Here is a 12,561-nt window from a genome sequence, read left to right as displayed (position 1 = left end):
GTTGTTGTTGTCGTAAAACATTAGAGTAATGAATCCTGGCCTGGAGGTGGCGCTGCACGTCATATGCAACTGATGGTGATGTTGGTGGTGGGGGAGTAGAGCGGTGGGTAGTGGTTGGTGGTGGACAATGGTGGGTGGTGGGTAGAGGAGGTTGGTGGGTCGTGGTAGAAGGTGGGTAAGGTGGTAAGTGAGCAGAGAGGGGGCTTCGGGCAATATAGGAGGTTGGCTTTGGTGGATTGTGTTGAGGATATCCCACTAATATGGTTTGTGGTTAGATTAGGTTAGCTAGGGTGGCTGGAGAGTCCTTGCCTATATCTCACCTGAGGAGGGTAACAGTTGTCACCGAAACTGTTTGGAATAAATTTTTCCTTTGCCATTGTGGGTTTCTTCTCTTGTATTTGTTAAGGTGATATAAATTAGTCATATCGTTCATAAAAAGAGATTATCATAGAATGTATTTTTATTTTCTTCTAAATCCATTTTAGATGTACACATAATGACGGCAGAAAGTGGATGGAAAATAAAATCTACATGTAGAATTAATTCAAACCTGGAAGTTTATTTTAAAGTGTTAATAGTAAGTTTAAGTATATTTTAGTAAGAACATTCTAAAAGGTGTCCTAGTGGCTTGACTGCGGTGGTTACTTCCGGTCTATTAGGGGAAACTAGACCGCCAGGTGTAGGCAAACAATGTGTTCTTGTTCCGAATATAATTGTTTGTTTATCCAGTAGATCGATCCCTAACACTAGTGATTTGTGGACCTCATGAAAACACTCGTATCCGTTCTTCTGGCACACAGCTTCGGGTTACGGTAATTTAAAGTCTATCGCCTTGTTTAAGACATATTATCTCCATACTTTAAGAGCCACCATATATAAGTATAGCTTCCTCCAGAGTCGTCGCCGGTGTCTCGCTACTCAGCTTCTCCACTCAAGTACTCGTAATGTAAACAGGATAAACTGAGACAGATGCTCTCCAGTGACATTGTTTACATGAACCGTGACTCTCAGCTTCCTCCCAGGCCAACTTAGAAATGTTTACACTGACGACAGTTGACAGATCCCCGTCTCTCTGACAGTGTTTACGTGCTGTTCACAAAATCTCAACAGACAGATGGTCCCGCGCGTGGCATAAAAACTTTACATTCTCTCCTCAGTGTAAATTCATCCAGTGAATGGTGAGCTACTGGAGGTAATTTGAAATTTTATATCCTATAACGTGATATATCAACACACTGAACTGTAGGCTGATAGAAGGACTTATTTTATTCTCTCCTATCTTGCTAAAGCTGACACAGAAGCAATAATAATGTTACTTAAGCGTCACTCACACATGAAAACAAAGCTGTTAAGATATTGTGAAAATTCGTGGAACTTGATCTAAGATAACTTGGGGAGAATAAGTGAAAAACAAATGTTGGAGAAAAAAATAATTAGAATAGCAGAGCAACTTGGTGGTCACATCTACACTATTTTAATTTTCTATCAGGAGCGCTAACTCTCGCCTTTTACCCATTTCAGGTCAGTCTCGTGTAAACACCTTGAGGGGAAGCCTCTCACTCGACGCAGCTGGCGTAAACCCACTGCTAAAGGGAGTTTTATGACGTGTTTTCCTGGGTAAAAACAAATAGGCTTAAATAACCCTGTTGAACGTCGCCCGTCAGTTCAAGTGTTAGATGATGGGTGTACAGGGATAGTTGAAGCCTCGGAATAGGAGGTGGTCTTTTGACGTGGATTTCGACGTGAAGAATTTAATGAACTTATACTTTCTTCGTGTATTTGATAATATGACATAATAGTGGACATTGATCCTATATAGTGTGTAATGTTAGCCTCTACAGATATCTGTACCTGTACATTTACTTGTACCAGTAAGAGAACAGAAATTTGTGTATTAATGAAATATAAGTAAATTTGATGTAATACGTAATATCAGTTACTCAAGTTCTTCGTCATAAATCAAATCCTTTGTATAGTTAGTCCAGACTCTGTGATGACTGATGCGGTTGTTGGAGATGCATCTGTTCATTTGTAAAATATTAGTTGTTGTTTATGATCTGTCAATATAACCGAGCTGAGGGCTTCGTTGGGTAACGATTCAGAGTCCAGACCAGCATATGTTTAAAGCATTGCACGTACGGTATTTAAATTGTTAGAAGAGTAATGCGTGTGTCAGTCTTGTCTTACATATCTCTTTTTTTCTGTTATTTTACTGTTTTCATGTTTTTATAAAACAAAACGATAATTTAGCCTTTAAATTTATATACCTGGAGAAAGTTTTCTATCAATCATAAGTATGTGACATGTTTTGGTTCCCACCCACGACTGAGGTATGGATACGTGACAGTGGTGTTACAAAAAAACTCTGTGTGTGTTATCCTGAGATTGTGTTTACTTAGCCTCATTCAAATAGTGTATGTGCATATTAGTTGCCTCCCCCGGCCCTCCAGTATACAGGACTGATGTGATGAAGAGACATTTGATAATGAATCACATTTATTTACTTTAGTTATATTATGTATTCGCATCAGATGCGAATATTTTTTTTTAGAAGAGGTAATATTTGATTCAAGAATTTGAACAAGATACGAGTATATCTAAAATAAGTGTTTCTTGTAGAGTGACAGACATATGGAACTACTAACAGTAAAGTAAAGTAAATTAAAGCTCTAAAAATTCAGTAAAAACTCAAAAATAACAATGGAAATTTCTGAACAAGTCACCAACATTCTTCCTAACATGACAACTCATAGAAATGGTAATCGAGTTAGTCAACAGCAAATGGATCCACAATGTTTTAGTTATCCATCTAATAACTTTTTTACAGTTTTCTTTAATTACCAAAAAGTTTCGTTTTCTTTGTTTTTTGGGGCAAACTTAAATAGTCAGGTTTAAAGTATGTGTTAAAGTACAGTTAAACGGTAAGGTTTAAACTTCACGTTAAAGATTGGGATTAAAGTTCGCATTAAAGGTTAGGATTAAAGTTCGCGCGAGTACGAGGAATTTACTAAAGGACTTAAATTGACGGACGTTAATGTATGCGTCTGAGTTGCAGTTTCAACGAGATTATTTTGAATTATTAAGTTTTCATAAAGAAATAAAGGAGTTAAGTTTAATGATATATTATAGATGAAATAAATGAGTCTAATGAATGAATGAATTTAATACCATATTTCTTAGCGATTTTTGAATGGGCGAATTTAACGGACTAAAATATTACTCAGATAAAGAAAACATATTAAGTAAATGTTAATATTCAACACTGAATTAACTGAATGAAATTTTTTAAACAATATTGCATAGAAAATAAAATTATGTTTACATATTTGAATTTGGATGTTTGTATGACCAAAGTTAATTCAGATAATAAATTATATACCGTGGGGTTTAGTTAGTAGTTATAAAGGACTTTTTTAGGACGGAACTTAAATTAGAAAATGCGATACGAGTATTAGATGAAAATTAGAATATTATTATATTTCAAGTAAATATTTTTCACACCCGCACATAAGAGGACAGAGAGAAAGATATACTGTATACATTATATATAAATTTATAAAAATAATTACACATATAATATACACTGTGTTGACGCTGACGTTAAAAAAAAATGTTATTATTGCCCTTCAACTACTTAGGTCTTTAAACGCGTAAAAATGTTCGTCCATCAACAATAATATAATATAATATAATATTTAATATAATATAATAGTTTTAGTATTTCCTTCTTCAAAAGCGGAAATATTTAGAAAATCATTGAGGTCCAATATGCCGTTTGGACGCATTTCTCAGGCATTCCCGAGTGTGGAGAATTTCAAATGTTTACGTAAACCAGATATATATACATATATAAAAAGAAGGAGAGGAATCCGGATTCTTCGCTCTTGGATTTAGGTCGTTTTTTTTCTAGCGTCAACAAGCGAGTGATGACCACAAACATGGGAAACACTGCTCACTCGTTGATGCATTTACAGTGTTATTGTGATACTACACTGTGGTAGGGCGTGGGTAGGAGGTGTGGTTGGATGGGGATGTGAGAGGGAGGTCGTGACAGGTAGAGTATAACAGGGAGGGTGTGACAGGAAGGGTGTAACAGGGGATTTATTGGAGGGGAAGGGGGAGAAAGGAAAGGGATGAGAGAGGGAAGAGTGGGATGGAGGAAGGAGTTTGTTATTGGGAGGAGTGGAAGGGCATGAGGGAGTATGAGAAGGAGACTGTGTGTAATGTAAGATGTAGGAGGAGGAATGAGAAAGTACAGAAGTGTGTGGGAGAGGGAGGGAAGGTATGGAAGAGAAGGAAAACCGTAGTAAAGAAGGCAAGGGGAGCAGGAAGGAAGGAGGGAGGGAGGGAAGTTATGTGGGGGAGAAAAGGTATAAAATGTGAAATATGGGAGGGAAGAGTGGGAGTGATGGTGTGGGAGGAAAGAGATGGCCAGAAGAAACGTAAAAAAAAAAGCCCTAATAAAAAAAACGATAAATTACAATGTAGGAAAAAAGAAGAAGAGAATAAGTAGCTGCTATGTGAGAGAACGGCCCTCTGAACGAATCTCTGAACGGCCTCCTGAACGGCCCTCTGAGCGAATCTCTGAACGACCTCCTGAACGACCTCCTGAACCGCCCTCTGAACGACATCCTGAACGACCTCCTGAACGGCCCTCTGAACGACATCCTGAACGACCTCCTGAACGACCTCGGGCACACGTATCACCCCACCCTTTGCCACCCCCTGACCCCTACGCCACCATGTCACCCCCCCCCTCCCTACGCCACCCTCTACCACCTCTTCGACCCACCCCGTCACCCTTTGCCACCCCTCCGACCCCAAAGCCACCCTATGCTCCCCTCTTAACCCCATCCCATTCTCCTCTTCCCCACCCCATGCTGCTCCTCCCCACCCCACCTTGCTCCTCCTAACCTAACCCCCACTTCACCCTGCTCTTCCCCACTCCGCCTCGCCGCCTCCTCGCCCTGCCCCATCCACGGCTTCCTGGTGCCGCTGCCAACTCTCCCACTTTCCCCCAATTATGCAACTCGTGAGCGGGTGATGGTAAAGGGGTGTGTTGTGCCAGGTAAGGGCGTGAAGGAGAAGGAGTTCTGGAGGAGGGAATGACGGAGACACAAACACAAACAAAAAACAACAGAATAAAACAAAACATAAGAAAATTGGTGATGGTTATAGAGCAGAAAGTGGTGATGAAAGCGTAAATATAGAGTTGATAATGTAATAAAGTTGAAGAAAATTAGAAATATCCAATGTAAGATTAGTAATGGATGATAGTAATGATAAAAGTAGATGTAAAGGTAAGTCAGGTTAATATTTAGAACCACGACTATGGAAGAGTGGGAAATTAATACACAAAATAAATTCACCCTAGAAAATACTGTTAAAGAAAATTAGAAGTATTAACACCTCCATACTCCACCTATGATATGATCCTCCAGAGCTTTTGGTAATCTGATACATCCTCACCTTAAACACGGACTATCAGAACACAACCGATCAGAGTTATAGGTGTGTGAAACAAGGTGGGTGTTAGATTGAGTATGGATGATTTACTGTGGAAACGAGTGTAGACGTAGGTAGGTGTAGATGTGGGTGTGGGTGTGAGTGTGAGCGTAAATGAAGGTGTGGATGTGAGTGAGGATACAAACCAAACCATATTTATGTGTCGTGATATCAACATGGTAGCTGGAACACGTCAAAATGCGTATATGCCCACAGACATTAGCGTAAAAGAAAAGCGTAAGACTGATTGGATTGGATACGAAGATGTGGAATAGACATGGTGGCTTAGGACGGAGCTCGGAGATCATTAATCATGGCGTATGTCCACAAAGCAGTACGGTGGCGTTGGCGGCGGTGATGGTACGAGTGCCAAGCCGAAACAGGTGGCAGGAGTGGGGTGGAGAAATGAAGAAAAGTAGAAAAAAAAGGAAGGTGCTGATGGATGAGACTATTAGGAAGGAAGGAAGGAAGGAAAGAAGAAAGAAAGGAAGGAAGGGTACAGGACGTTCGTGGATTTAACTTAGGAGGAGGAGGATTGACATGAAAGGAATCTGATGAGGATGTGACAAATGACTGAAACAGGCGTCAAAGAAATGCACAGTGGATAAAGAGGATGATGGCACAAGCGTGGGAGGAAGGAGGAGGTATGGGAGTAGGGAGATGTGGGAGGAGGAAGGGGGCGTGGGCGAAGGGTGGGGGAGTGGGAGGAAAAGGTGTGGGAGGTCTGTTTGTCACCTAATACAAGGCTGGTACTGAGGTGTAACTTACCTACACACACACAGGAAGAAATTACAGATTCATAAATTCAAGTAACTGGATCAGAACACATTACAATAGCATCATACACTTTTTACCATCACTGATATATCCTGGCATCTATACATTGTGTCTCAAAAGTCCTAGAAATGTAGAAGAATAGAAAGTAAAGAAAGTATTGATTTTATTTTATTTTTTTGCGAGAATTTGTATATGGTATTTGATTCTAGATCTGTTTATATATTACGTTATGGAGTTTGAGATGAGGGAGAGGGAAGATAAGGTAAAGTAAGAGTTAGGAGGAGATACAGAGAGAGAGATAGAGAGAGTAGAAGAATGATCAAAGAGAAATAAATAACAACTAAACACGAGGCAAGAAAGAGACAGAAATGTTTAACAAAGGAGGGAATAAAGACAAAAAAAGCAAGAGTTATGGTAGAGAGAGAGAGAGAGAGAGAGGAAGACAGAGCAGTGTAACAAAAAATGAAGATGGTATGTCACTCTGAGGTTTGTTTTTGTGTTCCGGCTCACCATAGGTTACAGCAAAGAGATTTATTTACCTAAGATCTGTGGGAGGATTATACCGGGTGTTGGCTGGAGATCTACAGACGCACAAATTCTCACTATGAAATGAATCTTTGAACTTCTGTTACCAAAAACCTGTTTAGAAGTTATGGGGGTATTATCTCTGCCTCCAATAAGTAATTAGGTATAGTCGTATTTTTTATGGTGTTTTAGTATTCTGATAGTTAAACACTCAGCCACATGTCTTAATCAAGCCCCCATCAATGTGGTTTACGCGAGTGGGGTAAAGGGTGACAGTACTCGGCAGGACGTCTCATGTGATTTGTTGAATATACTGTAAGGCTGACAGTGGCTAGTGTCCTGGTTGCTACAGACAGGAGGAACTACACTTACACTTACACTACTCCCGTCAGTAATCACGACACACTGTTATGCTCTATATCGTCTGTATGTTGATTATCCTCACACCGTATTATATGAGGTAGTGTTCTCGTTCTCAGCCACAAGTGTATGTCTGTATATGGTGACGACTACACAGCCAGGGAGAATATTTGGTGGCCGAAATAAACTTGTGTGTTGTCCCCTGACCATAGTGATGAGTCATACAGCAGGTTCGACACCAGCTGGCCTCCTGTTGTCACAAGCAAGTCCGTTGCCATTTTGTTTTTGTTTCCCGTCATGCATCAACCACCGGTCAAGAGACAAACGTACTTCGTCAGGAAGATAAACTCTTCCCTGCATACTAGTCTTAATTCACCTGTAACTCTCCCTGACATTTATTGGCGACATAAGACTGTGAGGAAAGGAGTCAGCTGAGTTTATGCGCTACTGAGAGAAATTTAAAAATGAGTTTATCACCCATAACACCGGCAACCAAATATTTGAACATCATAAACTGCTTCGTGTTAGATGACTGTAAGACTTAGCCAGTTATCAAGAAACTTATCATCATTTTATGTCTTTTAAAACGCTGGAAACGTATAGTACCAGTTTATTTAACCCGCCGCGTGAGCTTGGTCAGTCAGCAAGATGATCTATGTGTGAACGAGTCTGTGGTTCATAGTGTTACCCGAGTGTTTATTTACAACTTATCTTCAGTGTTCAGGGCATATGCCTCTCTTATAGCGTAACCCATAGTTGATAATCCATGTTCTCCAAAAAGACGACTCAGTTCTGTATAATCTTTTCTTAAAATTTTCTTTAATAACACATCGTCACACATCTTGTCGTCAGAGGCCAGGCAGAGGGGTTCGAGTACTTGACCAGACTCGCTGCAACCAAATGAAGCGTAATGTAATAGTATTTTGTAAACAATGATAGACGGCTCAAGGGGGGGGGGGGAGAGAACTGGCCATAGCAGATAGTCAACACGCTGGGTTTCAGAAAAAGACTAGAGTGTGAATATATTTATGGCAAACTCTGAAGTCATTTCTGTCACTGACCAGCTACCAAAGACACTTAGGTCACAACCAGTTTACAGTATTCTTGCGTCACAACCAGTTAACAGTATTCTTGCTTCACAACCAGCTTACAGTATTCTTGCGTCACAACCAGCTTACAGTATTCTTGCGTCACAACCAGTTTACAGTATTCTTGCGTCACAACCAGTTTACAGTATTCTTGCGTCATAATTCGTTCTTTAAGACACCTGCTCCGCGACAAGTTCATAGTACCCTTACTTCATGACGTTTAACATTGGTCGTGAAGTGATTAAGTCATATTGTGATGCTCTTTTGTTCTGCGCCACGTCACTTATACACAAATACATATAGATTCAAAAGGTTCTATCTATTTCTATTATTATTTAACGATAGTAAAAGAAAACTCCCATGGATTATGAAACTGGTTATTTTTTTTTAATTCCTCATCGATTAATAGCCAGATACCGAGGGGGAAATACTGAAACGTGGTGGGCAACGTCCGTAGAGTTTATTATCCATGTACTGAATTTAATTGTAAGATATTAAAAAAAAATGTGTGTGTCTGTGTGTGTGTGTGTGTGTGTGTGTGTGTGTGTGTGTGTGTGTTTAAGCTTTGTTTATGTTTTTGTTTGTGAGTGCTTTTGTATTTTTGAGTGGTTATGCGAGTTTTTTTTGCGTCTTATTCTTCTTCTCAGTGGTTTAGCTGGCCATGGCTTCAGAACGTGAGGGACAACGAACGTATCACTAAGCATGCAGGTGGTCACGTTCCCCTGTTACGCACTTTACTCCTAAACCCCGAACCTTGTCCTCACGTACTACCATTAAAAGCACCTGTAATAAATTCGTCTCATAACGTCAGGAGCAAACTGCGTCTCAATCCACCTCACATTGACTACCATTATAGGTCAATACCTAAGCCTTCACAACTGACAAGCGAAAATAACATAAGTGTTTTATCATAAGTCAGAGCATGAAATATGTAAGGAGTGTATAAAAAATATAATATTGTAAATTAAGCGAATGTTGAACACCCTGATAAAGTTGACAAATGACGTCTTCTATGACAGTGTGGTGGTGGGGTGGATGACGACCTCCCCTCCCCCTCTCACCTCATCCCCCCCCCCCCTTCTCCTCTCCCTCTCACCTCATCCCTCCCTTCTCCTCCCCCTCTACCACGGACCGCTGCGTGGTGTCCCATAACCTGGCCCTGACAAGGCATTACCATCTCCCTTGTGTCCTAGCCACTGCCAGCCACCTGTGACGAAGCAAAGCAATAAGAGGCAAGAGGAGGAGAAGGAGGAGGGTCGCTAGGGTAAGGCAGACATGTGTCGGAGCAGTGTCGTATTTAAGAACATTTCGACACAAAATTCTGGACTCTGGTAGGAAAACATGACCTTTAAACCTGAATATAAACTCTGCGTTTTATACACAAGACCAGCGGAAAGAAATCGTGTGCATTAATATTAAATTGAAATGTTAATCTTATACGGTGGACAAGCAAAGAATTTAAATTTTCCCACATCAATATGAATGCCTCGTCTTAAGGTGAGATTCTTGGAAGAACCTGTTGGCACCATCTTGGCCTGTTTACCAGCACATTCGTAGTGTGGGGCTTAAACTTAGGACCATTATTGGGTTTTCTGGGTTTTAGTGCGTAAAAATATAGAGAACATGACATGACCCGGGCGCGTGCTGTGGTGAGGGAGTTGGCTGCACCCCAGACGCTAATGCAGGACGGAATAACGACTGAAAACCCTTCCTTGACCATTAACAGTGAAGGGAAGGGAAGGGGGGTACTCTTCTTGACGCTCTCCCTCTTATCATTCCCTTACTACTGATTTTGTCACTGTCATTGTCACTTCTCCTCTGCGGTTGATATATTCCTCTCATTCCTCCTTCTTGCTGCTGACACTGTGCACGTCATGCTTCCTCTGTTGCTGATAATAGACTCGTGTGTTATTTCTCGGATTTTCTCATACCCCCTGCTGCTGACATTGGCTCTATGACACCTCCTCTTCCGCTGACACCCATTTCTGACGCTGTTGTATCCTGTTTTATCGAGCATATATATATATATATATATATATATATATATATATATATATATATATATATATATATATATATATATATATATATATATATATATATATATATATATATATATATATATCATCTGTATACCAGCCGTTTATTCTTCACTGTTACCAATAATTATATTACCTGTTCATAACCACCTATTGATTACGTTAACTAGATCTTCTTTTGTTTTCTAGAGTCTTGTAACAAAATGACAAATAGATATACAATAGGTATATACTCCTTATGTCGTATATCATTGATTCGTCTTTTGTTTTCTTCTATCACTTATTCGTTTCCTTTAGTGTTGATTCCTTATTGGCTGCCCCTATCATTGTCTCCCGTTGATGGTCTGTCGTCTTATATCTCGCCAAGAAGTGAGGTATAAGTTACCTTTACCACTGAAGAGAAACAAAGGCAGTTTCCCATTATATTTCCCATTCTTTCGCGTCGTCAACAAAGAAGTACCTGATCGTTTTCTCTCTATTGTTCTCTTTAGCCAACCCCCCCCTCCCCCACCCCCCCAAAAAGTTCAGATGCTCTCTTATAAGGTGTCTGATTCCCTTTACATTCCCCATCCCTCCTCTTACCGCTCCCCTGTCACGTGTAACTTTCACCAGCGACTGACTCGATAAATTAAATCAGTTGAAAGGACCGCCGGCTTCCTGAGTAGTATATAGTCTGCCTTCCCACACCATCTTATCACACCTCTCCTCCCTCCCGCACCAGGACCGCCTTACCTTTTGATCTGGACGGCGATCTGGTTGCCTGCGTTATTAAAGAGATCTGCGGCCTGCTGGTGTGTAATGTTCTTGGTCTCGGTGCAACTGATCTTGGTGATGATGTCTCCCTTCAGCAGTACACCTTCCGACGGCGTCCCCACCAGCACCTGTAGGGGAGTCAAACTTTAATTTATTCGTTCTTGCTTCAGATGTACAGTTATTAGATATTACTCCAGCATAACATCAAACTAACATTTTATCATACAATTAATTGGAATCTCTTGTGATCATAATACTAAAATAATGCAGTTTATCTCGAACTGTGACTCGTCGAAGCTACTCACATATCTTTGGTAAATCAAAAACTTAGATTTATATTCAAACAATCTCAAGATCCGAGTCTATGAAGCCAACAAACACAGAACACTCCTTGACCAACGTGATATCAAGGCAAACAGAGAAGAGCCCTTGAGTCACATCACCCTGCATACCATCAACAACAATGTGAACTACGCAGCGGCTGATGACATCGAAGAAAACATATACCTTTAGGGGGTGTATGAAGGACATAAGTTAATACCATTCCTCTCCTGTGTCACCACCTGCCTGACATGACACCTGGCACAGATGGACACTTATGAGAAATTGCTTCATCGGTTTTCTGAAGAATTTACAATTAGTCTGACAGAGTGAACGATATCCCCGCAAGATTTATAACGTCGTGTGTGTGTGTGTGTGTTATGGATAGATCTATTAATGAGAAAAATATATGAAGAAAGGTTAGCTGATAAATACAAGACTGGTGATGGAGTTCACCTGATACGTGTCAGTGTGGGGAAGGACGCACACACACACACACACACACACACCTTCACCATCAACCCGGAGCGGGATTTTCCAAGTCATAGTATATTAGTGTGTGAGCTGCTGGGGGGGGTGACAGACAGCTTCCGCCTCCTCAGTCTTGATGGCGACGAGGGACTCTACAGTAAGCTAATTGTGTACACGAGAATATAAAGCCGACTGTCGAGTGTTTAGTGAGTTGTTTATTTGGTTTTGGGTTACTGAGGGAGAGGGCAATGTCCGCTGGCCTCTGCTTCCATCCATCAGAAAAAAAAGGTGATATTTACCTCTTACATCCGGGCTATGGTACGTGATGTGCTCCCTCGGTGGCTCTTATACCAAGTTATTTGGCTAAGGAACGAAGATTTTGAGGAATGAGAAGGACTCATAATCACGAATATAAGGTAACAAGTCCATCATGGCTTCAGGAGGCAGCCAGAACATTTCCAGTTTGGTATAAAAAAAGTATAAACATATTGTCCAAAACTTAAGTCAATAACAGGTGAGCTATTCAAGGCGTGTATCACTGAGGGAGGGTGAAAGTTATATGAAGAATAACACAGTATCAAAGTCAACATAATTTTCATATTGATCCCGTCTTCTGAACTAGTTCCGTTGGTGATGAAAATGTATAATATGAATAATAAAAAATATACAGATACATTTTGTGTTTATTGTATGAATGCTACGACAGTAAACAAAGAAACGGT

General features: G+C 40.5%; 1 protein-coding gene across 9 annotated transcripts in view; it reads right to left on the bottom strand.

Moving 5' to 3' along the window:
- LOC121871621 (PDZ and LIM domain protein 3-like) overlaps positions 1 to 11,175 on the bottom strand; it is a gene marked incomplete at its 5' end in the record, with an annotated part of 47,923 nt that extends 36,748 nt beyond the window's left edge. For all 9 annotated transcript variants that reach the window (XM_042374036.1, XM_042374051.1, XM_042374048.1 and 6 more), the window contains 1 exon segment: positions 11,027 to 11,175. In XM_042374036.1, coding sequence (XP_042229970.1) covers positions 11,027 to 11,175 — 149 coding nt within the window.
- Between the last annotated feature and the right edge of the window lie 1,386 nt (positions 11,176 to 12,561).

Source organism: Homarus americanus, unplaced genomic scaffold (genome assembly GCF_018991925.1).
Source record: "Homarus americanus isolate GMGI-L3 unplaced genomic scaffold, GMGI_Hamer_2.0 scaffold3806, whole genome shotgun sequence".
NCBI classification, from domain to species: Eukaryota; Metazoa; Arthropoda; class Malacostraca; order Decapoda; family Nephropidae; genus Homarus; species Homarus americanus.
This window is presented reverse-complemented; position numbering and strand designations above follow the sequence as displayed.